The sequence below is a fragment of the Notechis scutatus genome, chromosome 3 (assembly GCF_049901735.1).
Source record: "Notechis scutatus isolate UNSWTSFEM ecotype Mainland chromosome 3, rNotScu1.2, whole genome shotgun sequence".
NCBI lineage: Eukaryota > Metazoa > Chordata > Lepidosauria > Squamata > Elapidae > Notechis > Notechis scutatus.
Genome location: NC_142011.1, coordinates 5,549,704 through 5,577,677, shown reverse-complemented (window position 1 = coordinate 5,577,677; position 27,974 = coordinate 5,549,704). Strand labels below are relative to the sequence as shown.

General features: G+C 45.8%; 1 protein-coding gene across 2 annotated transcripts; it reads left to right on the top strand.

Moving 5' to 3' along the window:
• The first annotated feature begins 1,493 nt into the window (after positions 1 to 1,493).
• Positions 1,494 to 27,974, top strand: GMEB2 (glucocorticoid modulatory element binding protein 2). 2 transcript variants are annotated; one of them, XM_087959147.1, is made up of 10 exons: positions 1,494 to 1,790; positions 7,082 to 7,230; positions 12,217 to 12,314; positions 13,960 to 14,087; positions 16,418 to 16,521; positions 17,328 to 17,485; positions 19,865 to 19,936; positions 22,720 to 22,857; positions 24,516 to 24,638; positions 26,206 to 27,974. In XM_087959147.1, exons 2-10 carry the CDS (start codon positions 7,097 to 7,099, stop codon positions 26,850 to 26,852), a joined length of 1,602 nt encoding a protein of 533 aa, XP_087815273.1. In that variant the 5' UTR covers positions 1,494 to 1,790; positions 7,082 to 7,096; the 3' UTR covers positions 26,853 to 27,974. The 2 variants fall into 2 exon arrangements, with proteins under 2 accessions (XP_087815273.1, XP_087815272.1); XM_087959146.1 differs by lacking the exon at positions 1,494 to 1,790 and adding an exon at positions 3,984 to 4,107.

Here is a 27,974-nt window from a genome sequence, read left to right as displayed (position 1 = left end):
GAAGGGTCAGAGCTGAAGAAGCCTCTTGGGTGAGAAGCAAAATGTCTTCAAAGAAAAAAAACAGAAAGTCCAGTTGCCTCTTGAAAAAAAAAGCACCTTTGAGACTTCCTGAGGATGAGGATATTCAAACAATTACTCATCTTTTACAGTACCACCATGAGGATATTCTTGCACACAGAATGACTTGCTGGCTGGAAATATCTCTGCCATTAATGTGGCCGGGTTCTAGAACTATATAAATCTATGTTTTATTAAAGCTTTTAAATTTTTTAAAATATGAAATTAATAATTTCCCCTTTTCTATTTCCTATATTTCTGACATGAGACAAGATTGCATTTGTTGTTGTTTTTTAAAAATGCAACAATTTTAGCTGGTATAGCCAGCATGGCCAGGGGGATGATGGGATCTGGAGTCCAAATCTGAAAAAATTGGGGAGGAAGACCCCATCATGGTGGACGCTTTCCACTCGGCCAGGCTATTTTCTCTCAGGCCCGTCTCCCTACTGTCATTCATCTCTATAAAGCAACCAGGCTTAGATGTGAATATAACCTGCATTAAACCAAGGATGGGTTTTCTAGTAACAAGAGAGTTGGATTCTGACCTGACAAAAACGGGTAAAGGTAGCCTTCAACTTATAACAGTTCACTTAATGACCATTCAAAGTTACAACGGCACCCAAAAAAGTGACACTGACCATTGTGCAAAGTTACAACCTTTGCATCATCCCCAACAATCACACGAACAAAATTCAGATGCTCGGCCACTGGTTCATATTTATGACGGTTGCCTGCGTCCCAGGGTCAAGTGATCTCCTATTTTGCAACCTTCTGACAAGCAAAGTCAATGGGGAAGCCAGGTTCACTTAACGACCAGGCTAGTAACTTATCAACTGCAGTGATTTGCATAACGACTGTGGCAAGACAGGTCGAAAAATGAGGCAAGTCTCGCTTAACGACAGAAATGTTGGGCTCAATTGTTAAGTCGAGGACTACCTATGGCAGGGGTGTCCAACCTTGGCCACTTTAAGACTTGTGGACTTCAACTCCCAGAATTCCTCAGCCAGCTTTGCTGGCTGAGGAATTCTGGGAGTTGAAGTCCACAAGTCTTAAAGTGGCCAAGGTTGGACACCCCTGACCTATGGTATATATCCAGGTCATTTTCATGGCAACCTGACGCCTCCTACCAGAATGTTCTCCTCCCCCACCTTCAACTCCTCAGGGAAGTTCACAGCCCTGTCATCTCCTCCTGGTGCTCACTCCACTCCCAGTTCCCAACCAGCCCCCAACTAACTCCACTGTACAGAAGCCCTTTGGGTCGTCGTCCCCCCCTTTTTTTTAAAAACGACGGTATATGCCGGCCTAGAATGCCGGATGATGGGGATGATGGGATTTGGAGTCCGAAGACGTTTGGGGGAGGAAGGCCCCTGTGGCTACTTTCCCTCAGGGGACACGCGCGCGGCGGGGAAGAGGGGGGGGCCCTGAAGTCTCTCAGCGCCCCGCGCATGCGCCGTGGAGTGTCGGTGGTGGTTCTGAGGGGAGGCGACCGACAGCTCTCCCCCAATAAAGCCCCGGCGGCGGGTGGGAACCCCGGCGCCGCAGTAAGAAAGGCAGCAGGGGCGCACTGCGCCTGCGCAGCAGCGGGCAGAGGCCGCGCGCGCCGCAGCTTCCCTCACACATAGACAAGGCGCTGAGGCGGCTGCTCCGGCGTTTTTCCCCTCCTCCTCCCTCCTTCCTTCCTTCCTTCCTTCCCCGCCGGCGCTGGAACCTGAGCTCGGGCCGCCGCGGCTGAGGTAAGCGAGTAGAGGGCTCTGGAAACCGTCCCCAAGTGACGCCAAGACGGCCGGCCGGCCGGCCTGTCAGCGGATCCCTGCGGAGCGTCAGGACGTTACGGCAACGACGGGCGGACGGAGGCGACGACGACGACGACGACGGAGCGCCGCGCTCGGCCGTCTCCCCGCTCGCCCCCGCTCGCTCGCTGGCGCCTCAGCCCCTCCCCCTCCCTGGCCTCACAGAGGAGAGCGCGCCTCCCTCCCCTTCCCCCCCCCCCCCCTCCGCTCCCTCTTGGCCTTAGCCGAGCGGAGAGTGCGCGTGCGCGCGGCCGGCCCGCTCTCCTTAATTCCACCCTCCCCTCCCAACCGTCCGTCACGCGCGCCGCCTCAGAGGTTGCATGTTGCCCCCCACCTCGTCGCCGCTCGCCTCTTCTCGCGCTGGCAGTGGCGAATGGGCGTTGGAGTCTTGGGATCCGGACCCCGGGAGGCTCCTCTTGAGGATGATGGGAGACGTCTTCCCCTGACAGCCCCGGTGGCGGCGTGGCTGGGGATGATAGGAGTGGGCGGGGAGGCGTCTGGCAGGCTCCTGTGTGAGGGAAGGGACGGCACAAGAGCTGTGGAAGAGCCGCTGCTTCCCTTCAAAAAAAACAAAAACACACCAAAAAATCTCTTTTTTTTGTGCGATTTTCTGGCTTGGACCTTGATCAAAGCGGGGAAGGACTACAAAGCCCATGCAGGATGGGAGGAAGGGGACTCTGTCCAACCTCCCACACCCTCAAAGCGCGAAAGTGGGCGAGGGATGGCTGATTTATAAGCTGAGAGAAGAGAAAGTGCTTAAATGTAAAATGCACAGATGGTTTATTTTTATTAAATTTATATTTAACTGGTCAACTATTTGGGGAGGCTTTGAAGGTTCCCCCAAAAAAAAATCACTGGATTATCGATTATCAATTTGACAAACGAAGGTGAGAGTTGATGTAGCCAAACTCCTTAAATTTAAAATTCACAGGCAATTTATTTTTATTGATGTATCAAATGTGTATACAGGTAATCCTCGAGTTAACAGTTCATTTAGTGACTGTTCAAAGTGACAAAGGCACTGAAAAAAGGGACTGGTGACCATTTTTCACACTCATGACCGTTGCGGCATTCCCACGGTCAGGCGATTTACATTTGGATGCTCGACTGCTGGTTCATATTTACGGCGGTTGCAGTGTCCCGGGGTTATGGCATCATCTTTTGCAAAATTTCTGACCAGCAAAAGTCCATGGGGAATCCAGATTCACTTAACAACCATGTTACTAATTGAACCACTGCGGTGGTTTGCTTGACAAATGTAGCAAGAAAAGACGTAAAACGGGGCAAAACTCACTTGACAAATTTCTCACTTGGCAACCTGGGCTCAATTATGGTTGTAAGTCAAGGACTACCTGTACAGCCCATATCATAGTTTGGTGGGGCTTTGAAGGGTTCTCTTCCCCCCCCAAACAAACTAGCCATTTTATTGATTGATTGATTGATTTGTCAATCGCTTACAAGATAATAGATGTAAGTAAAAACAGTTATGAATACATGGATACATATAAGAAAAATAAAAAATATAAAAGAAACAATAGGAAAGGGACGGTAGGCACGTTGGTGCGCTTATGCACCAGACCTCTTAGGAAAGGGGTGAGGTCAATAGTAGACAGTCTAAGGTTAAAAGTTTTTGGGGTTTGGGGAAGAAACCACAGAGTCAGGTAGAATATGCCAGACATTGACCACTCTGTTGCTGAAGTTGTATTTCCTGCAGTCGAGTTTGGTGCGATTAACCTTGAGTTTGTTTCTATTGTTTGCTCTTGTGTTGTTATGGTTGAAGCTGAAGTATTCATTGACAGGTAGGACATTGCAATGTATGATTTTATATGCTATAATTAGATCAGACCGGAGGCGGCTTAGTTCTAGGTTTTCTAGGTCTAGAATTTCAAGTCTGGTGGCATAAGGTATTTTACAACGAGTAGAGGAGTGGAGAACTCTTCTTGTGAAATATTTCTGGACTTTCTCAGCTGTGTTAATATCAGATACGTAATGTGGGTTCCAGACTGATGAGCTGTATTCGAGTATTGGTCTAGCAAATGTTTTGTATGCTCTAGTTAGTAGTGTGATATTACCAGAGAAAAAGCTATGTAAGATTAGGTTAACAACTCTTAATGCTTTTTTGGCTATGTAGTTACAGTGGGCTCTAGCACTTAGGTCATTAGAGATGAGTACTCCAAGGTCCTTGACAGAGTTTGGATTGATGCCATGGAAGTATCAATATGACAAAACTGGGACCAGATACAGCGAAGCTTCAAAAACGGTAGTAAACAAGACTTTCTTTCTCTCTCTCTCTCTTTTTATGGTTGCCACTGTTGTGAGCTGTCAGACTCCCCAAATTCCTGAATTTGCTTCCTGGGATTTGAATCCCAGATGCATGTATTTACCTATTTCAACATTGTGTTCAGCTTCTGTATTGTGCATGGTGGATTCAGAAGCAATTTCCAGAATGTTTGGCATTTTGCAATCTGAGATTGCCAAAAGCAGCAGAAAGATAGCAGAATTGAATTGTGTTTGTGCACAGAAATGCATATTCTGTTGAGTTCTGCAGGGTTGGGAGCAAGTTCATCCCACGGTTTTGAAAATAAGATCAACTGGGGAGTTCAAAAGTAGGCCTTAACAACTAGCACCATTGGGATCAGAATTTTCATTGCTGCGCAAGGTGTTGTAAAATGAGTTAGGCCCCAGTTGGTTGTTAAGCAAATCGTTTGTTTGTGAATCACAGTCATTAAGTGGATTGAGCTTCCCCCTTGCTTGTCAGAAGTTGCCTGGAAATAACAATCATCTAAGCCAGGGGTCTCCAACCTTTCCAGTTGGAGACTGGTGATGACGAGGGGAGATGGTTTTATGTGTGCAGGTGTGCCACCTTCACAAATACATTGCATGCACATGCGCTCACCCATCACTTCCACGCCTGGTTCCAAACGGGCTGTGGCCTGGCACTGGGCCACGGATCAGGATTTGGGGACCCCGGATGTAAGCCTGGGACACTGTAGCCATCGTAAATATATGTTGGTTGCCAAATTTTGATCACATGACCATGGAGATAACGCAACAATTGTACCTGCAAGACTGGTCATTTTTTCCAGCGCCGTTGTAAGTTTGATTGGTCACTAAACAAATGACTGTAAGTTGTAAGTAAGCATGCATAGGATTTTCTGGAAGCATCTTCTGAAGACAATTCTGCCAGAAATTGTCAAAATGCCTTGTTTTGTGTTCAGCACTTGCGGTTTTATTTCTGCCCTGTTCAGTGGCTCCTTTGCTCACACAAAATGCAAAGCCACACAATTAAAAAGAAAACTTAAAGACATAGTGAATAAACTACCAGTTTATCTATTAGCCAGTATTTGAAATGGGATGTTGATACTTATTTAATCACATTTGTGTAACTGCCCATCTTGCTAAGCGACTTTGGGCAGCATATATAATAAGACTTGAAATACATTTAAAAAAAATAGTAAAAAAATAACCAATTTAAAAACTGTAAAAACAACATAAAAAGTTGACACATAAGTCAACATTTAGGCTTTTCATGTAGGGAGAGCCATGCTGGTTGGTTTACATACCAGCTCTGCTTGGTTTTTCGCTGATTTTTATTTTATTGATCAAAGTGAATCTAGGTGGTATACTACTAAAAACATAAAAAACATATGAAAATATTATATCTTAGTTATCTATATATATAAAAGTGAAATACCACTCACACATCATCAAAAAATCTCCAGAACCGTAAAGCCTACAAACTTGAAATTTGGCAAGTATGTTCCTCTTGGCTTCTACGTGCTCACTAAGAAAGGATTTTTCGAAATGACCATCAGAGCACTAATATTTTGTATATTATTATTATTAACATGCTGTGATGCTAAGGAGTTCTACTCCCCCTCCCCACCTGAAAAAAAGAAATCTCTTCCAAATGCAAAACACAAGCAGAGGAGAGGCGTTTCAGTTTCAGTTTCATAGCACCAAGCAGCTTTAGTACAGAACAGTTGAGCTAAGCCACGCCCAGGCTCCTTGCTGTCTCCTTGCTCAAGCAGCAAATACTGTTTCAGTTTCCAAACAGCCCTCAACTCTCACACACTGACAGGACGCTAGCCAGATGAATACTGATGGATGCTGGTAGGCAGAGGCAGAATTTTCCGCCCCTTATTTTCCTCCCCAAAAACTAAGCACCGCGAGCAACCAGATGGAATGGGCAGGCGGCCAGCTGCACAGGCGCTTCAGTAGGGTTTGTTTTGGGGGCAGGGCTTATATTAGGCGCACATATAAAAACATGCTAGGGCTTATTTTGGGTGAAATGGTATTAAAAAAGATGCTTGCTTGTCTTGGTGCTGGAAGAATATTTCTCGTGCCTTGGAGGTGGGTTTTTAACACATTGCAGTAAAGTCCAGTCATGCCAATATTCTTATGGCTTAGTAAAATGTGTAAATCCACTTACTGTCCTTTTCCTGTGAAATTACCCGTGAAGGATTCTCAAATAAGACTGTAAGGAAATGAAGAGGCGGTTAGCTGAGATGCCTGCAGTCCTTGGAAGAAAAACCATTTCCTTCTGCACATGCATTTGCTGGGATGTTTAGCTAATATTCCTGATTTGATTTCCTGCATTAGTGCTAGGCATGGTTTGTTTCACTGTGATTTCTTTCATTAACCCAAAATAGCTGCGCTAACGTAGCATCAAAGACATAAAACCCTGATTTGCATGCAAAAAATCATTGCTAAAACTGGAGGAACACAGCTATGGACACCCAACAGAAGTCCACATACAGGTAGTCCTCAACTTACAACAATTCATTTAGTGACCATTCAGAGTTACAATGGCACTGAAAAAAGTGAATTATGGCCATTTTCATTGAACAACCGTTGCCGCATCCCCATGGTCAAAACTCATGCTTGTCAACTGACTCGTTATGACGGTTGCCATGTTCTGCAGTCAAGAGATCCACTTTTGCAACCTTTAGACAAGCAAAGTCAATGGGGAAGCCAGATTCACTTAACAACCATTTTACTAACTTGACAGTGAATCACTTAACAACTGTGGCACAAGAGGTTGTAAAATGGGGCAAAATTCACTTAACAAATGTTTCCCTGAGCAACAAAAATGTTGGGCTCAATTGTGGTCATAAGTTGAGGACTACCTGTACTACTCGGCAAGATGTTTTTGATCCTGATTAAAGATGATGAAATGCGTTCAGAGTAGATGAGTAGAGTGGTAACGCCTCCGATCTTCTTTCCTTCCACAGGATAAAGGTTCCTCAATGATGGCAACGCAAGATATGAGTATGCATATGGAGGAAGTTGTCGTGGTAACGACTCCGGATAATGTGGTTGATGGCAGCGGTGTGGAGGAAGTGAAGACGGTCCTCGTTACCACCAATTTGTCCCAGCATGGGTGAGTCAAAAGTTGAAATACTTAACTGGTGGGATGGATAGATTCACAATTGGAGTTATTACAGTGGCACACCTAAAATAATTGTTACCTGGGACAGATAATCTTTTAACAGCTCCCCTCCTTCATTGTTGAGATCTAGATTGGGGTAGTGGTTAAGACTAGAATCAAGGAGACTTCAAGTTCTAGTCCCACCTTAGGCATGAAGGCGGTTGGGAGACTTTTGGCCAGTCAACCAAGAGATGGTGAGTTCTAGTCCTGACTTAGGCATAAAAGCTGGTTGAGTGACTTTGAGTCAATCGCCAGGAGACGGTGAGTTCTAGTCCTGCCTTGAACACCCTTGGAATGGTATGGGAGTAGGAATAGATTACCCAGGGGGGAAATTGCAGACTACAGGAACCAGGAGCACCACTCAGGTGACCTGGAGGATACAGATAAACCTCCAGGTGGCCTCAATGACCCTCAAAGGATGCAAATGACCAGCTGTCTGCAAGGAATATAAAACCTTCCATTCCTCACCATCCAGTCAGAGCTGAAGAAGCTTCTTGGATGAGAAGCGAAATGTCTTCAAAGAGAAAACAAAAAAGTCCAGTTGCCTCCTGAAAAAGCACCTTGGGGCAACCATGGCCTGGATGACAGAACCTCTACAGACTATCAATTGCAGTGACTCGTTTAACAACCAAAGCAAAAAAGGTCATAAAATGGGACAAAACTCACTTAACAACATAAATTTTGGGCTCAACTGTGGTCATTAGTCAAGGATTACCTGTATATTTGTTGCTTCAATTCCTTCAATCTAATTTCTCAGATTTGGATTAGCAACAATTTTCCTCCGTGATGGATAAAAATAGTTATAGGAACTGAAGCTGTTTCGTTAGTATTTTCGTCTCTGAGTGTGACTTCCTGCCAGAAAATTTTGTCACAGAAGCAGCCCACACCAAAAGGAGTTTAGGTGAGTTTCTCTGAGTAATGAGCCTCTCTCTGGTTTCCCAAGCTGAAGAAGTTAACAGCTTTTTTACAGAAGTGTTGCGAACCTCTCTCATGAAACAAAGATGAGAAAGAAATAGATCCATCCGGCTTTTCTGCTTCCACTTGACGGTTCTTTATGCATTCCATATTTCTGGCACTAAAAGAGAACCAAATGCAAAGCTAATCTGTAGGGCTTATCAATAGATAAGATTGGCTTCCTGTAGTATAACGGGTGTCTTTGTTTAACACTTTTATCCTGATTTTCCAACTGGCTTCTGTAAATTAAAGCTGATATAAGGCACCAGGGATCTTAAGATTTCAAATCTTTGCTGAAAATCATAACGGGCAAGGTTTATAAATCCAGATCTGTCTAGTCATTAAGGACCCAGGCTAGAAAGTGGGAGATGGCATTCTAGTCATGCCTTAGGCATGAAAACAGGCTGGGTAACTTTGCCATGCATCTGGGGAAGGTGCGTTCTAGTCCTGCCTCAGGCATGAAAGCTGGCTGGGTGACTTTGAGCCAATCACCCAGAGATGGTGAGTTCTGGCCCTGCCTTAGGCATGAAAACAGGCTGGGTAACTTTGCCATGCATCTGGGGAAGGTGAGTTCTGGCCCTGCCTTACGCATGAAAGCTGGCTAGGTGCCCAATCACCCAGAGATGGTGAGTTCTGGCCCTGCCTTAGGCATGAAAGCTGGCTAGGTGCCCAATCACCCAGAGATGGTGAGTTTTAGTCCTGCCTTAGACATAAAAACTGATTGGGTGACCTTGGGCCAATCACTCTCAGATTAACTCACCTCACAGAGTTGATGTGGCAAAAATAGGAGCAGGAAGGTATGTTGGATAATGTATATTCACTGCCTTGAGTTATTTATAAAAATAAAGGGAGGATACAAATATGTAAAAATATGCAATAGGAAATATGGGGGGGGGGGGGGAGAGCAGTCAGGCAGACTAAGTGGATTCCAGGCAGCCTTTAATGTACACACTTAATAAAGCATCCCAAACATTACAATTACCCCCAAGTCTTATTTTTGGGATGGTACCTATGTAATGGCCTGACAGAAAACTAAAAAGAAACTTTTTGCTTTAATCTTAACTAGCAGCATCTTAAAATCGAGTGCCAGGCCTTCCTCTTGCAAGTTAAGTTAAGACCTGTTTGACCAGTAGGTGAGCGAGAATGGATATTTCTGAAATTTGGTTTGCAGCCAGAGTGCACCGCTGTGCCCTTGTCATAAATCTGAACCATCATACCGGCAATGAAACAGATGCTGATTTTGACAGGCAAAGCAAGCGAGCGTCACATATGAGACAATTGTGCTGTAATCTGCAGTTGGCAGATGCTGAGAGGAAGATGGTGCCTCTGTGCTTCATGTCAGGCTTTGTCTTTAGGCAGTCAGGTGATGAAAGACACAGCTTCCTGTTCTATCTGTCCACTCTTTTTTTTTTTTTTTTAGATGCCAGGTGCTTTGAGTATACCTGATAATGGAGAGGGCTCTTTGCTTTTTAACAGGAAGAAACACAAAAGGATATGCCAAAGACAAGCTCAAGATCCAAAAAGATCTTGAACACTGAGCCCTGCCTAAGAAAATGAAATTCAACATAGATAAAAATAAGGTTTTACACTTAGGCAAGAAAAACCAAGTGTATTGGTATAGATTAGGTAAAACTTGGCTTAATGCCCATAATTGCGAGAGGGACCTTGAACTCCTAGTGGACAATCGCTTAAATAGGAGCCAGCTGTGTGCAGCAGCAGCCCAAAAAGCCAATGCAATCCTGGGCTACATTAATAGAGGGATAGAATAAAGATCAAGTGAAGTTTTAGTACCACTTTATAAAGCCTTAGTAAGACCACGCTTGGAATACTGCATAGTTCTGGTCACCACATTACAAAAAAGATGCCGAGAGTTTGGGAAGAGTGCAGAGAAGAGCAGCTAAGATGATTAAAGATCTAGAGACTAAAACATACAAAGAAGGGCTGCGGGAATTGGGTATGGCTGATCTAGAGAAAAAAAACAACTAGGGTGGGGCGTGATAGCAGCATTCCAGTATTTGAGGGGCTGCCACTAAGAAGAGGAGGGGGGTCAACTTATTTTTCCAAAGCACCAGAATGCAAGACAAGAAACAATGGATGGAAACCAATCAAGGAGAGAAACAACCTAGAACCAAGGAGAAATTTCCGAGAGAAATTGAGAACAATTAATCATTGGATGGCTTTCCTCCAGAAGTTGTGGGTGCTCCATCACTGGAGGCTTTCAAAAAGAGACTGGACACTTATAGGGTCTCCTGGTTGAGCAGGGGGTTAGACTAGAAGACCTCCAAGGTCCCTTCCAACTCTATTCTATGTTCTAATTGTTAAAGGTTGTTACAGATGTCCTTTGTGGAAATTTTGGCTGAACTGAAGCTGGAAGCCATGGTGTCGTTGTTTGTGAGTCAACAGTTGCACATCACTATGTTTGCACCCATGTGCATTGAGAGGGTCATTTTTTTTTCTCTAGAGGGCTTGAAATCTTTAGATCCCCAGTGTTTTATATCACACTCCACTTCTCCCCAAGTACTTCGTGCTCCTACCTCATCTTTTAATTATTGTTTGTTGTTATATTCATTGTTTTATCGTTTTAATGTACACAGGTAATCCTTGACTTACAATTGAGCCTAAAATTTCTGTTGCTAAGCAAGACAGCTGTTAAATGAGTTTTGCCCCACTTTACACCCTTTCTTGGCCACAGTTATTAAGTGAATCGCTGGAGTTGTGAGGTTAGTCACACAGTTGTTACGCGAATCTGGCTTCCTCACTGACCTTGCTTTTCAAGTTACAAAACATGATTGGTGCAACCGTCATACATACGAGCCAGTTGCCAACCATCCAAATGTCAAACACGTGACCATGGGGATGGTCGTAAGCGTGAAAACTGGTCGTAAGTCTGTTTTTTTAGTGCCATTGTAACTTCAAACGGACACTCAATGATTTTGGCAAGTCGAGAACTTCTACCGGTTTTTGTAACCTGCCTAGAGTCGTCTGATTGAATGAATGAATGAATGTTTCAGGATTTATATTGCTTTTCCGTTTATTGCAGAGGTCTACCAACCTTGGCAACTTTAAGACTTGTGGACTTCAACTCCCAGAATTCTCCAGCCAGCTCTGCTGGCTGGAGAATTCTGGGAGTTGAAGTCCACAAGTCTTAAAGTTGCCAAGGTTGGTAGACCTCTGGTTTATTGCTAAAACTATGCAGCAAGAAAATATATTTCTTGGAAATTACGCAACTGAATTATGAGAGCGTGGCTTCTAGAAATGCTAACAAATGTTTCTTTTGGAAGTTCTGCCCATGATTCTTTTACCCTTACGTGGCCTGTATCTTTTCCCCCTTAGACCTTGTTTAATAAAAGTTTTAAAATAGTCGATAACCAGCAGCCCCCACTTCGTCCTCGTCTTCCTTTTTATGGTACTGCTTCGGAAAGCACAGAGGGATGTAAATGTTTGGACGACTCTACTTATCACGTAATATTGCCTTTGTTAAGTGAGTCACACGGTTGTTAAGTGAATCATTGACTTTGCTCATTGGGAGGTCGCAAAAGGGAGATCCCGTGAGTCTGGGACCCTGCGGCCATCATAAGTATGAACCAGTTGGCAAGCGCCTGAATTTGGATCAAGTGACCCTTGGGGTGTTGCAACGGTCGTAAGTGTGAAAAACGTTCATAAGTCCCTTTTTTTCAGGGCCGATGTAACTTTGAACAGTCATTAAATGGACTGCTGTAAGTCGAGGCCTGTCTACACACTCTCTTTGAGTTCTGTGGTTTTACATGTCAGGGCGTATTAAAAATCCCCTGGTCCTTAGCAGTTCTTAAAAGTAGGCAAACTCAACCTCAGAGGAACAAGAACACATGACACCACGTCACCATTTATTTTACCACAAGAAAGCCAACATGGAGAAGCCAGGTCAATTTTCAGGAGGAAAATGGACGAAAGGAGCCATTTCACTCACATTGTTCCTTCACTGTTTGTCCCTTCCTCTCTGACCAGGAGTGACCTCAATGAAGACACCCTGGAGACCGAAAATGCGGCTGCCGCGGCTGCCGCAGCTTTCACCGCCTCTACCCATCTGAAGGAAGCCCTTTTAGGTAAGGCTGGGGAATCCGGATATTGGTCTCCTCCAGACTAGCCGGGAGGGGGAAGGTTTTAGTTCGAACGTGAGGGTGGCCGTGGCTCCTGGGGATTTCAGCCTATTTGAGAAAGACCCCAGGAGGAGAGAACCTTAGCCCTGGGCAGTCAGTGCTGGGCACTTCAAAGCTGTAAGACAATTCAATTCAGAAGGGCATTAGTATGCCTCCCCCTCTCTTCCTGTATCCCTCCTTCCATCTATCTCATTCCCTCCCTCCCTCCATCTACCTACCTCTCTTTCCATCTCCATTGCCTTCATCCTTCCAGCTTTCCTTCCTCCCATCTCTCCTTCCTTCTTCCCATCACTCCTTCCATCCATCTCTCTTTCTATCCAGTCCCTCCCTCCCTCCCATCCATCCATCTCTTTCCCTCCAGTCCTCCCTCCCTTCCTTCCCTTCCTCCCTCCCATCACTCCTTCCACCCATCTCTATGTCTCCCTCCCTTTGACTTCCAGGGCAAAAGGGTTGGATTTTAGAGGAGCAAAACACAGCTCAGTTCAGATCATTTGTGCGACAGCTCCTTCCTAATGGCTCCCAAAGTATATGCTTCATGTAGGTAGCAATCGGCTTCAGTTGGTAAGATTCTCTCTGTAGGTGTGAAACAATAAAGAACGCAGTTTGGAAGAATCGCCACGATTTGATTTTTGGAGCCTGACAGTTGCTCTGGTTACAGAGTTACATCTTACTTGTTTATATTTTTATTGTCATCATACAGCCCAGAGAGCTCAAGGTAGGGCAGTACAGCTAGTCCTTGACTGTGAGCCCAAAAGCTGGTTGCTAAACAAGGCAGTTATTGAGTGAGTTTTGCCCCATTTTACCACAATTGTTGAGTGGTTATTAAGCAAATCTGGCTTCCCCATTATGAACTTTGCTTGTCAGAAGGTAACAAAAGGGGATCGTGTGACCCCGGGACACTGTAACGGTCATAAATATGAGCTAGTTCTGAATTTTGATCCCGTGATCATGGGGAATGCTTCAAAGGTCATACATGCGAAAAACAGTCATGTCACTTTTTTCAGCGCTATTGTAACTACAAATGACCACTAAAAATGGATTGTCAGTCAAGGACTACCTGTATTTCCCAGCTTTTATCCCCACAACAGCCCAAATACACCCACTAAGTTCTTGGCTCACGTTCGAATTCCCTCAGCCTATCTTGGGGCAACCCACTAACAACTCTAAATGCAACAACAAGATGTTGAGAAACTGTTCCGTTTGTTTCCGAATTTCACTTGTGTCCTGCTTCCTACCTGTAAAAGACAAAAACTTAAAACTTAACAAACTAAAATCCTTCCTGCTCTATTCTCAACGTCATTCTGATGGAGCGGCAGCGCTGAGAGTGCATTTTATTTGGCTTTCATTTAGGGTGATATCTGAACCTAGCTATTCCAGCTTCTTCAACAAACCATGGTTTGAAAGGGCCCAGTGTGTCATTATTTCCGTGACAGGCCCCATTGCTATGAACACCACTTCATAGATTGGGGAAGGATTTGATAATATGGGTAATGCCTTTTCAACCTTTCAACCATCATCACCGCCATTGGTAGTTTGTGACTGTGAAATCTTTTCCTAATTAAAAAAACTCTTTTGATTCCTCACCTTGAAGTGAAGATGGCAGAAGGAGAGGAGTGCCTGGAAGCTGAGGTGGCTTATCCCATCACCTGTGGTGACAGCAAGGCAAACCTCATATGGCGGAAGTTTGTTTGCCCGGGCATCAACGTGAAGTGCGTGCAGGTGAGATTGTTATAAAGATTCATCACACAGTCAAGCCAGATGTTCAGGCTGGATTTGGCATTTTTATCTCCTTCTTGGGTCTTTCCCAAGGACTGGGATAGGCAGATGTGGGTATTTGATGGTGTTAAAGGTATCATCATTGCAGGATGTAAGCTGTTCCAAGTAAAGCTGCCTTTTGTAAGTGACCGATGGGGATTTTTGTCAATGCCGATGGCATTCAAGTGGTGCTCCAGACGTTTTGGGACTGTACCCAAGACATTAACGTTATTGGTACTCTTGTTCCTTTTGCCCCAGTCATTTTACTTCCATTTGCAAGTCTTCGTATTTTGTGATTATCTTCGATTCTTTGTCTTCTATCTCCAGGTATTGCCACTTCCACTATATAGAATTGTTTGTCTTTCTTATCAACAGTAGTTAAGTCTAAGGCGTTTCGTGGCAGGTGCTTATCACTTTGCATTCCAAAGTCCCATTATTATTGTTAAATATACATGCTGCCTATCTCATATGACTTTGGACAGGTTACAACATCGTAAAACCAGAAGTACAAAACATTAAATATTTAAATCAATAGAAATTAGATAAGTTAGAAATGGGAGTACAATGAACTGGGGAGAGGGATCTTCGTCGTAGTCCAGTAACAATCTCCAGCGTATCTATCTTTTCAGGATTGTTCTTGAAAGCATAGAAAAGAAAACAGGGCTGTACGTCTTCATGCACTCCACCTTCAGACATTGTGGGTGCTCCAAACTCTGGAGACATTGGACAATCACATGTCTGAAATGTTATAGAGTCTCCTGCTTGAACAGAGGGTTGGACTAGAAGACCTCCAAGGTCCCTTCAACTCTGTTGTTCTGTTATTTGTGGACCGACGTTCAAATTCTGAACCTGATCTGGCATCCCAGTCTGTCAGACACTGAGCGCCAGAGCTGGAGGGCAAGGGTGGGAGTTTAGGGCAGAGCCAATCAGAAACAGTGCTCTTTCCCCTATTCAGTCTCTACTCTGCCTGTTTCTGTTTGATGCAGCCATGAGCCTTTCTGATAACTCTGTTCTCCCAGCATAATCTTTGTAATCTGTCCCATAAGACGGTGGTCGCCAACCGGCGGGCCGCGAGAAAATTTTGGTGGGCCGCAAAGAAATCTCACCCCCAGAGCACCCTCCCCAAAGCAATTAATCCAGGCTGTGCAGAAACACAAGGCTGCGCCGCCCACATGGCCCGCGGGAACCCTCCCCGCCCACTCACTCCTTACCCGATAAACCTGCCTGCTAAATTGCTATTTTTCCTTTTTCCAACCATCATCTGTTCTGCTGTGCCAGGAGATTTAGATTAGCTAGGAAGTAGGAAATGGTTGGATTTCTTGCTTTCTAGTTAGTCTTTAGATCTTCGGCTCAGCACAGCCAAACCTCCCTTAGGACTGAAGGTCTGCTTGCAAGCAGACTCATGGCAAGCAAATTTGAGAGACTGAGCTAGCTGATGGCAGATAGATAGATCACTGAATGATTCTGTGAGCCACTCAATCTGCCTGCTTTGCCTGATTTTGGATAAAAGTTGCTTTTTTATATAAAAAAAATCAATATTTACATACATGGTGTGTTGTGTGTTAATTTTATGAGTTTGCTTGCAAGCAAATTTTATGTGACAGACTGAGCTAGCCAATGGCAGATAGATAGATCTCTGAATGAATCTGTGATTCTGTGATCAACTCAATCTGCCTGCCTGCTTTGCCTGATTTTGGGTAAAAGTTGCTCTTTTTTAATAAAAAATTCAATATTTATATAATTTACATACAAGCCATGCCCAGCCAGTCACATGACCCCCAAGCCACACCCACAAATTAGGCCACGCCCATAGAACCGGTTAGTGGTCCCTGGGATTTAAAATTATGAGTTTGGTGGTCCCTGAGGTCCAAAAGGTTGGCGACCCCTGCCCTAGGAGATGCTTCCCACATGGAGACCGTAGAATTCCAGGTGCATCTCTGGAAGCCTCGTGGGGAGGAAATGGGTCTCTCTTCCAATACGTGACATTCTTTGGACGTGGTCCAGGCAGGAAGCACACTCAGATGAACTAATTCTACCTAATTGTAAGGTTACATGAACAGAATCTCGCAAGTCTGAAAGTACGTCTCTTCCCCCTCACCTTTACGTCCCAAGAAACTAGAGAGGGTCTCTTCTGAGATGGTTGCCTCCTGTAGGCTCAGCTGCCTCTTACCTGACAGTTGACTAGTCTGCAGCTCTTCCCCCCGCTGTCTCCCAAGGCCCTCTCCTCTGCCTGCCATTACTTGAATTACCTACCCTCTTCATGTTAACATCTTACCTCCCTCTCCTCTTTGCAGTATGACAATCATTTGATCAGTCCTAAGGAATTTGTGCATTTGGCTGGCAAGTCCACCCTGAAGGACTGGAAGAGGGCAATCCGGATGAATGGGATCATGCTAAGGTACATCACTACTTATTGCAAGCTCCATGTCAAGTCTGAACTGCTTCTGGACCATTTGAAACCTTAGCACTAATCAACTTGCCAAAGAACTTGGGGGAGGGACAGGTAAGAAGGAATGCAGATGAACCAAGAATAGCCTGCATGAGCCAAGAACCCACCAAGGTCACTACTGCAGGTGTCCGACAAAGAAACGAACTGTTCTCAAAATAGAAGACCGGTTCATAATTGGACAGTGTGACCACTATGGGTGGGACAGAGGGGAGGCCAATGTTTAACTGTGTAGCATTGCGCAGGAGAACTTCAGAGCTGGTTTTATTTCTTAAGTCCCAAAATGGTGTATCCGATAAAGTTTTGCTTTTGGTATGACAAAGTTCCCAAGAGTGTCTACTTTTTTTCGGTTCGCTAGTCGGACAATTGACACTCCACTCCCCTTCTAGTCCTGATGATGTTACTTAGTTGGGTAAAGAAATCATTTATCTTCTTTTAATTAATCCCTTGCAGGGTGGAGTCTGGGCAACTGAAGGGAGCTAGCAGAGTGTTTACTGGCCGGATGCCCTTCCTGCCGCCAATGTGGAGTTTTGTTCAGCAGATATATTCTCCTTGTGCCCACAGAGAGAAATATCTGCCTCTGCCTAGGATCGAACTCACAGCCTCCTGATTGTGAGGCGAGAGCTCCACCTCTAGGCCACTGCACCACTCTCTAGTTGGGTCAAGACATGTCCAAGAGAAAAGTACCGAGCTCAGAGAACACCAAGGGCCCCACAGTTCAGCCCTGAGCTACAAATCCTCTCTTCTATCATTTTTAGGAAAATCATGGATTCAGGCAAGCTGGATTTCTACGAGCACACAAAAGTTTGCTCAAATACCTGCCGCAGCACTAAAATCGATTTGACCGGAGCCAGAGTCTCTCTCAGCAGTCAGACTTCAGCAGAGTACACCCCTCTCACTCCAGCCTCTGCAGACGGTATGTAGGGAAGCAAAACCCAAGGACAGGCCACAGTTGAGACCCTGCAAGCGCAGTTTTAATTCCCACCAGCTGTTTACCCAGTGATGGCATTCAGCCGGTTCGCATCGGTTCAGGGGAACCGGTTGTTAAATTACCCACCCCCCACCCCCCCGCTATCGCAGTGGTTCCTGGCTGTTGCGATGAAGAAACGGGCAACGGAAATGCCAGCATGAGGGAAGGGGAAGGCCACTTTCCCTCTTTCTTCTCCCTGCTCCTCCTCCTCCTCCTCCCATCATGCCGGCTACTCGATTGCCCGTTTCCCCAGTGCAGTGCAGGGCCCAGGATCCACTTTGACAGCAGAGGAGGGGAGAAGGCAGTTTAACAACCAGTTCGCCCAGGGTCAGGTTGGGCCACGCCTCCCACCACAGCCAACCTGACCCTGGGCAAAACGGTTGTGAAATTATTTGAATCCCACCAGTTCAGCATTTCTTTACAAAACCACTAAGTTCTGTTTCTCCCTCAAGTGGTTCAAACTTCTGTAGATATTTCAACAATTAACATCAGAAACGGCTGCCAGGTCTATCTGCCTGCTGCAGTTTGGAGGACTTCCTGGTCATTCAGCAATCCCATCCATCTGAACCAGAAGCTCGGCAACTTGAAGATGTGAGGACTTCAACTCCCAGAATTCCCAGAATGGGGAATTCTGGGAGTTGAAGTCCACGTATCTTCAAGTCCTCAAGGTTGAGAAACATTGTCCCTTCTAAAGCACTGCCAGCTTCTTGTGCCATAACTGTCATCGGATGTTGGCGATCACGTTGGCGATCCTATTTTTATCAACTGCCACACGAAAAAGTGCTGTTGAGTTTTGTTCAAACCAGCCCCTTAGATTTTGAAGCCCTGATGTTCTTCTTCTGCCTAGACCTTGTTTGCCTTCAATCTTTCCTTGGAGGATTAAGCAAAGGATGCCGTATTTTTCCAAGTGCCGCATTACATGTCCAAAAATATTCTAACTCTTTTTTTTAATGGTTTTGATGATTTCCCTTGGCTTTCCCAGGTGACTTATCACCTCCTGATTTCTGATTTTGTCAACCCAACTTTCACGTAACAGCCACCTGTAAATCCACATTTCAAATGCTTCCAGTCTCTTCAAGTGGTTTTCTGTCAGAGATCAACTCTCCACTCCATAGACTGCCATCTGGTGCATTCAGATACTCTTTGACTTGACCAGTTTCCTCCCTCAGCCATCTTTGTGGGCATTTTAAACATGCTGAAGGAGAAATAAGAGCGTGTTGAGAGCTCCAGCTAGTTTTTTAGAGCCTGCTAACGGCTTTTTGATTCATTATACATGTGAGACAAGAAACTTCAATAGGCTTTGTTCTCTTTCTATAAGCTTTCATTTTGGATATTTTTTATCTTGCTCCTTGACAGTTCCGTGCTGTCTTCCAAATCCAGCCATTGATGATAGGCTAAATGTGTCATACAACAATATGTCAAAATACATCCTATTTTCCTTTAAGGTTTCTTTGTCTGAATTATTTACAGTTTCTGACAGATGAAAGTTTCAAAGGCAGCAAGGTTTCTGTGCTTCTAGTCTGTAATTTCAGCCTTGCGTGGGCGTTGTAATCACCTTGTATTAAATCATGACTTAACATTCCAGGTTAGTGTGAAGTAATACATCTGAGCAATCGCTGAAAATGCTTTGGAGCGCATATGTGAAGAGCCTCTTGCTAATATTTAATTAAGGCAGCTCAACATCTGTCACTCTTTTTAATTAGCCTGTAAAGAGAAGTCACACTGCTATAAGTTCATTCGTAAAGGCTAATTTGATTTTTAAGGCCGTGGTGTCTTATTTTTCAAGGCCAAATGGAAGCCTTTAAAAAAAAACCTACTTTAAATAACAACAGAAAGGTACTACTTTCACATGAGGTCCAATGCAGTTCTTCCAAATTATTTTCAAAACAGCAATAGCGCTTAGACTTATATACCACTTTACAGTGCTTTATAAGTTTATAACCCTCTCTAAGCAGTTTGCAGCGCATTGCTCCCAACAATTTTGAGTCCTCATTTTACCCACCTCGGAAGGATGAAAGGTTGAGTCAGCCTTGAACCTAGTGGAGTTTCAGCTACCAAATTGCAGGAAGCTGACAGTCAGCAGAAGCAGCCTGCAGAACTACTGCACCACCAAGGCTAATCTGCATGGCTTCAATTAAACAAATGGCCTCAACTCTCTCTTGAGCATTTTAGCCCTGGTTTGAGAAATGTTTAATGGAGAACAGGGCTTTTCTTATTTTTCTCCGGCCTTCCTGTCTAATGTATAGGAAAACTGAGAATGTATTTTTATCGGAGTAAGAGAGTGTTAAGGGTCCAATAATCATTGTTGCTCGATTTTACTTGCAGTCAACGGATCTCCTGCCACCATCACCATAGAAACCTGCGAGGATACCACCGAGTGGACCACGGCTATAGGAGGTGAAGCTCGTAGGGTCTGGTCTTAGATCCTCCCACGGGATGTTCAGTGCAAAACCTGAAAGGCTTTGAAGAAAAAAAGCAGATGGGTCTCCTTTCTGTATGCAGGGCCACAGAGCCATAGAAAAGCCCTTGCAGCAAGCTTTGAGGTCAAATTTTTGGCACATCTAAGTGGAATGGGAAAAGACTCCTCTCCGAGTACTGAAGAGATGCTAATAGCTGGGGATTTTTTATTTTTTATTTTTGAGTGGGGCTTAGGTGATGTCATCGTGCCATTCTTTCACTCCTGAGAATTCTGCCCACCACCCTGCCTTAAAAGTCAGGTGTCGGGGGATGTGCCCATGCTTTTATTTATTAATTAAATATATATATATATGTGCCACTGATCTCGCTGTGGGTGGTTTACCACATAGTTAAAAACAGGAATATAAAAACAAAATTAAATGGGCAAAAGATTAGGTACAGATAGGCCTGGACTTACGACCACAGTTGAGCTCAAAACTTCCATTGTGAAGCAAGATAGTTGTAAAGTGAATTTCGCCCCATTTTACAACCTTGCCACAGTTGGTGAGTGAGTCCCTGCAGTTGCTAAGTAACCAGGTTGCTAAGTGACTCCAGTTTCCCCCTTTGATTTTGCTTGTTAGAAGCTCACCAAGCGTGATCACATGATCCTGGGACACATAAATGGATGCCAGTTGCCAATCAGGATCACGTGACCACGGGGATGCTGCAATGATCGTCAGTGTGAAAAAGGTCCCAAGTCACTTTTTTCACTGCTGCTATAACTTCAAATGGTCACTAAATGAATGTTGTAAGTTGGGGGCTATCTGTACTTTAGGAGAAGGCATGGCAGGAAATTGAGTGTGGAGATAAAAGAGGGATCAATCGAGCATCCTTACTGTATATAGGCATAAGCAAACTTAAGTCCAACTAACCCTCCTCGAATTCCATTGACCCGTGTCTAACTCCAGGCAGGTGCTAACCAAGAGCTGAGAAAATTTAAGATTAGGTCTACACCTAAAGATCCAACTAAACTGATTTTATTGCTAAAAAGCCTAGAACGGGAATCTTCTCAACTCACGGTTAGCACCTGCTTGGGCTCAGGTAAGAGTCCACGGATTTCTGTACATTTGGGGCATTCTGGTTTTGGGAGAAAAAACATCCCATAGCAAACAACAGGTTCGCTTTATGACCATTATTTAAAAAAAAAGATGGTAAAATTGGATATAGTCTCACAGTGAACCATTTAATGACTGGCACAACTTACAACTGGATTGTACCATTTCCGGAACAAGATTATGGGGCGTAATGAGGAGGCAACTACTTGAATTCCCTCCACTACCTGTCTTGTTGTCAAGGCATCTGTGGAGATTTTCAGTCATCCAGGTCATGGTTGCCCCAGTGGTGCTTTTTCAAGAGGCAACTGGACTTTTCTTGTTTTTCCTTGAGGACGTTTCGCTTCTCATCCAAGAAGATTCTTTGGTACTGACTGAATGGCGGAGAATGGAAGGATTTATACTCCTTGCAGTCCTCTGGTCATTAGCACTCTTGTTCTTGAGGTCACTTGGAGCTTTATCTGTGCCCTCAGGGTCACCTGAATAGTGCAAATGGGTGTCGTAAACAGGAGATAGGTGGGGTCATATCCCTCCCCCTCTGTTGAGGGGGGGCTGTCCAATTTTAATACAGATGGCCTCTTTGACCCCTCTTTCAGACCAATGGTCCTCTCGGTCCAGACTGTGGAATTTGCCGTCTTCAAAAGAAAGAGCTAACCCCTGGCCTTCAGAATGCTAGCAACCTGATGATTACAAGGAATATACAGGTAATCCTCAATTACGACAGTTCACTTAATGACTGTTCAAAGTTACGCAAAAATGCCCCCAAATGTTTATAACAAAGTTCTGAAATTACAAATGTTGCGGCACTACGGCAGATTGTTCGCCCTTACAAACGACCACAGAGGCACTGTAACATTCACCCTATTCCCCAGCCCACTCCCACAGCTGCTTCCCACTCCCATCCTACAGCACCTCACTTACTTTACAAAGACCTGTCTCCTCTCTGCCACGGATTCTTTGCCTTTGAGGGAGAGGAGAGCAGGACGATTTTGCTCCCAGCATCCTGTCGGCTTGCAAGTGCTTTTTACATCGAGAATGAAAGGTTCTGGGGGGGCTGTGATCTTGCGTCACTTCAAGTACCTGTCTGTTTTTTGCAGAGAATGGGTAAATGAAGTTGTGTGAGATCATACCCCCCCACCCCCGGCATTTCACTCCCACCCCAAAAAGCATTTGGAAACCAACCAGACGCTGGGAGCCAAAATCCTGCTCTCCTCTCCCTCAAAGACAAAGAAACCGTGGCGGAGAGGAGTCAGATCTTCACAAGGTAAGTGAGTCCTGCGTGGGAGGTGGGGAGCATGAGGTATCTCGGTCGGGGACGCCTTGGGTAGTCTATTCCATCACTGGCCTTCCCCACCCCGAGATACCTCGTGCACTTAACAATTGGCACATTCAATTAGCAAATGCGTAGGCAAAAGCAGGGAGTGATCACGTTCAAGTTAACGTGATTCACGCCTACGAATCTTCGAGTTACAAATGGAATTGGCAGGCTGTCCGATACATTTGTAACTTGAGCTGTAAATCTTGCGTTTCCCCACCATTCGGTCAGAACCAAAGAAGAACCTTTTTGAATGAGAAGCGAAGCAAAGGAAAAGCAAGGAAAAGTCCGGTTTCCTCTTGGAAAGTAAAAAAGCACCTTTGGGTTGTCAAGACGTCTCTCCTTTTCGACTTCAGATGACGCATTCACCTTCTGGCGAGGCCTGAGAGACGCTGGGTTGCTGGAGGAAGTGGTGCAGGAATTCAGCGCGGAATTCGTGGAAGCCATGAAGGGCCTGCAGCAAAGAATCCAGGAACTCCCTTTACAGCTGAATGGTGAGAACCGGACATCGCAATGCTTTTACCTTGCAAAGAAATGATTTCACGGTTTCTTAATATTTTTATTTTCTGGTAGTCCTCAGCTTACGACCATTCGTTTAGTGACTGTTTGAACCTACAGTGACGCTGTAAAAGGGACTTACGACTGGTTCTCACAATTACCGGTTTTGACACTTAACGATTATTACAGTATTCCCTGTTGTCACGTGATCAAAATTTGTGTACTCGGCAGCTTGGCATTTGTTTGTGATGATTGCAGTGTCCCAGAGTCACATGATCCCCATTTGTAACCTTCCCAGCCGGCTTTGGACAAGCAAAGTCAACGGAGGAAGCCAGATTCGGCTTGTTAAGTGGGTTTTGCCCCATTTTATGAGCTTTCTTGCCATAGTTGTTAAGGGAATCGCTGCCGTTGTTAAGCTAGTAAATGGGTTGTTAAGTGCTTCTGGCTTCCCCGTTGACTTGGCTTGTCAGAAGCCTCCCTCCCAAAAAAAAGGGGATCACATGACCCCAGGATACTGCAACTGTCATAAATATGAGTCCATTGCCAAGTTTCTGAATATTGATCATGTGACCAGGAGGATGCTGCAGTGGTTGTAAGTATGAAAAACGGTCATAAGTCACTTTTTTCAGTGCCATTGTAACTTCGCATGGTTGCTAAATGAACTGTTGTAAATCAAAGACTGCCTGTGTTTTGACCCAGGCTTTGTCCAAATTAAGGAAACACAAACTGAGTGTAAAATCAAACCTATTTTAATGCAATGCTGGGAATTTCTTGCATTCCCAGCCAAAACTCATTAGACACAATTCCCTGAGATAAGCTCACTCCTTTCAGGGTTGTAGAAGGCTGCCAAGAAACAGAAGTCCAATTACTTAGAATATAAACCGACAGAAATTACAGCAATGACAGACCAGAGTTTGCAGGGCTTCAATGAGGAATCAGAATCTAATGAACTTCTTTGCTTCCTGCAAAGAGCACATCACCGAGGGCTGACTTTTATCCCTGATGGGAAGGGCAGTCCCCTCCCAGCTTTACTCCCAAGTCGCCCCTGCTGCTTCAGCTGCTCTTGCCTTCTAGCAGCTCCTGCGCACACGCGCATTGGGAACAGGCTCCCCTTGTTGTTCTGGCTCGCTGCTCGCTGCAGGCTCCGGAGGCAGCATCCCACTCCCAGATGGTCCTGGCCTCATCCCTGCATCGGGCGCTGGACCCTCGTCTGAGTCCTCTCCAGCCTCCCTGGATTGGTTCCCTTTCGTCCTCACTGTATGATAACTCTGCCGTCTGCACCGGCTGCCGGCGAACCACAACAGCCTGTACAAAAATAATTAAACCCAATAATGGCAGTGTCATAATTTTCCACACCCACCATCTCAGGTATATATGAGGCTTTATAAAGTACGAAAAATAAAAGCATTATTTCACTCTTCTGCTTCAAGAAAGCTTTTAAATCGAAGCGCTAAGGCAGCTATACATTGGCTTCATTTTGAAGGAGGAATTGTAGGAATTGGGCCCCTAGGGATGAAAATTCCTCCCTTTTCCTTTCCTTCCCTCACTGCCAATAAGACAGAGGGGTGGATTTTCTGGAGGGGCACGCTGTATATAAAATGCCTTCTGTCGGCCATTAGCATGTTTTGCTTTTTCATCCTGTTGTTTCCATTAGATGCCATCCTGCTGAACAACACAGTCCAGAACTTTGGCATGCTGGACCTGGTGAAGAAAGTTTTGGCCAGCCACAAGTGCCAAATGGACCGTTCCAGGAAGCAGTACACGCGAGACTTAGCAGGTGCCGTCTCCTTGGTCCTCCTTCTGTTCTGTCACTAAGTAAGGTACAGCGAGTCTTGGATTTAAGACCTCAACTGAGCCCCAAACTCTGTATCGCTAAGCCAAGGCAGTTGTTAAGCGAGCCTTGCTGCAGCGATTCACTTAACGACCGTGGCAAGGAAGATCCTAGAATGGGCAAAATTCACTTCGCCGTCTCGCTAAGCAACAAAAATGTTGGGCTCCCTTGAGGTCGTAAGTCTAAGCTACCTGTAATCACACCTTCTCTCTTAGATGCACTTCCAAAGCCCCGGAAGGCCAGAGAAGGAATAATGGATGGAAACGGATCGAGGAGAGATTCAACTTAGAAATAAAGAGGAATTTTCTGACATTGAGAACCAGGGTGGATTTGATTTAAATTCAAGTTGATATAAATCAAGATTTAACTCATGATTTAATTTAAATCACTAGTAAAAAGGCTTGATTTAAATCCACTCCATTTAAATTGTAAGAGTAACTGTCATCTTTGTCCCGCAGCGGCTTCTCCTCTGGCCTGCTGTTGATTCACCAACAGTCCCAACATTGCAGAATATACAGCCTCATGCTAAATAACTAAGCTCCATTTCATGGTGAATAAACTAAATTATATATGTACGGTATCTTAAATAGAAAACTACCTTTAGATAGATGTTTACTCCAGAAGCATTTTATTAAAATAAATTGGATAAAAATAAAAAATTCTGATTTAAATTTTTAAAAATCCAATTTAAATTTTTAAAAATCTGGTCTTTTTTTAAAAAAATTAACTCACTGATTTTTATCTACCCTGGTGAGAACAGTAAACCAGTGGAACAAAAGTTGCCCTCAGAAATTGTGGGAGCTTCATCCCTGGAAGCTTTCAAGAAGAGACTGAACTCCCACCTGTCAGAAATGGTGTAGGGCAGGGGTCCCCAACCACAGGGCGCCGGACCGATACTGGTCCGTGGAGCATTTCCTACCGGGCCGCCGGTTTGCTGGGTGCCGCCATCTTGTTTCGATGAGAAAGTGCTTCCGGTGAGCTTTTCTGGTTGGAAAGCGGCGTTTGGGTCCTGAAGGAATCCTCGCGCCTTAGTTTCATCGAAGGGGGGGGGGGCGGCTTCGAACGAAACTAAGGCGCGAGGATTCCTTCAGGACCCAAGGCAAGGCGAGCCGAGCGACCGTCCCGAAGCCCATCGACAAAGGTACAAAGGAGGAGTTGAAGGTGGCGGGGAGAAGCGGGGGACGGCTGGCTGGCCGGTCGGTCACTCGGCTCGCCCTGCCATGCGTGCTGATGCCGGTACCGGGCCGCGGATGATTTTGTGATGCCGGTACCGGGCCATGGCACAAAAAAGGTTGGGGGCCACTGGTGTAGGGTCTCCTGTTTGGGGGGGGGGTTGGACTAGATGACCTCCAAGGTCCCTTCCAATTCTGTTAATCTGTTAAAGATGCTGTGCAGTGTAAGGTGTAAGGAGGCTACGTCCGGTCTAGCTTAGAGCCTTTGGACTGTGCCGGCGTCCTGCCTCCTCCCCGTGGCCTTAACGCTCTTCTCTCCGGTTCCCCTTTCCCATCTCCAGCCCTGGAGCAGCAGTGTGACGAGCACCGCAAGAGAGCCAAGGAGCTGAAGCACAAATCCCAGCACCTCAACAACGTGCTGATGACCTTGACGCCCGTCTCCATCCCGTCTCCTCTGAAACGCCCCAGGCTGACCCGGGCCACTTCGGGACCGCCAGCCATCACCTCCCAAGTCCTGACTCAGTCAGCCCAGATTGCTCTGGCTCCGGGCATGCCGATCACCCAGCTGGCCGGTCTGCCCCTCGGCAAAGTGCTCTCCGCCCTCCCGGCGTCTGCTTTTGGAAAGGCCGCCACCCAGGTGACGTCAGCCGGCTCTCCCGCCTCCCAGCTGCTGGGCGGATACACCATTTTGGCCTCGGCGGGTTCCGCCTTCCCCAACACGGTGGAAATCCACCCCGAAGCTTCCAACCTCACCGTCTTGAGCACCGCGGCCATCCAGGACAGCAGCACGGTGGTCAAGGTGGTCAGCCCTTTCCAGCTGCTCACCCTGCCCGGGTTGGGCACGGCCATCCAGAATGTGACGCAGATGTCTCCCGGGGGCAGCACAATCCTGGCTTTGCCGTCCAGTGTGGTGGACGGCGCTTCGGCCGCGGAAGAGCACACGACCATTGAGGTCACCACCGTAGCGGACGAGCCTCAGCAGAAATGAAACGCGGACCTTGGTCCATTTTTGGGGTGGGGGTGGGGGAAGAGTGCTCTGGGCTTACGTGCCCATCCCTCGGATGAGAAGACGGAGATGATGAAGAAGAAGAAGAAGGAGGAAGAGATCTGGGAAAAGAGAGAGGGAAACGGATCGGCTGATGGCGGAATAAGGAAGTTGAAAACTTAGAAAGACGGAGAGAGAAGACAAAAGGCAAGAACATCACTGCAGGGGCAGGAAACAGACTCCCTGTTCCTGGGATCCATTAAAAGCTATAATCTTTGCACACACACACACGCACACAAACACACACCCCAGCTTGTAAGTACTCCCCCATCTCTAGCCAGCTCTGGGGAAACCGAGGCAGCCGAGACAGGTTTCGAAGAATGAAACCACCCAAACCAGACAGGCCAAAGGATTAGGCTGCGAGACTTAAAATATTTAATTATTTTAAATATTTCCAGGCTGGCAGAAGTGGGGTGCGGGGACTGCCCAACACAGGCATTGCCTGCCTGTTGGCGTAGGGAGATGAGGGGCTGTTTTGTCTGCCAGAACAGAGGAAAAGGAGAGGGAGGGAGGGGATCTGGCATTTGGACAGGGGCGAAATGGAGAAGGAGCCTTGTGCCAAAGGTGTGTGGGATAGGGAATAGCGGCTTAAAAACAGGAAAGGAGGCAGGAGGAACTTCGGTGGTGGGAAGATTCATTCCCCAATTGAAGAGCATCAATTCGCCCAGCCTCCTCCCTGTTTGCAACTCAGCCTCTGAGGAGGAAGATCTGGCCAAAACTGCTGAAGATGGACCACCTAACGTTGGATTGTATTTTTCTCTAAGCGGTTCTGTCCTCCACAGCTGCCGAGCCTTTTCCTCCCCACCTCGGTGCATCAGCACTTTAGGCTACAAAAAAAGGGTGGAGGTTTTTTTGCCAAAAAACAAGGGTGACCAATGGGAGCTCCGAATTGTTCCAGCTGACTTGAGGGACTTGATCCTTGAGGATGTGAGAAGCAGCAGCCCTTGGGAGAAGGATCCTCTGTCGGAAGCTACGAGGGCTCGGATTCTCGTGGTGTGAGTTTGGGCCTATGAGAAACGGTGGAATCCAGTCTCTTGGGTACCATTAAAAGGTGTTTTTCAAGCT

Bases quoted from the DNA above. Each gene is read 5' to 3' on its own strand.
- GMEB2 (XM_087959146.1), top strand. From the start codon at position 4,012: ATGAGTACTCCAAGGTCCTTGACAGAGTTTGGATTGATGCCATGGAAG. The intron at 7,231-12,216 runs GTGAGTCAAAAG...CTCTCTGACCAG, and splicing joins ACCAATTTGTCCCAGCATGG to GAGTGACCTCAATGAAGACA. The intron at 17,486-19,864 runs GTATGTAGGGAA...TTTTACTTGCAG, and splicing joins CACTCCAGCCTCTGCAGACG to TCAACGGATCTCCTGCCACC.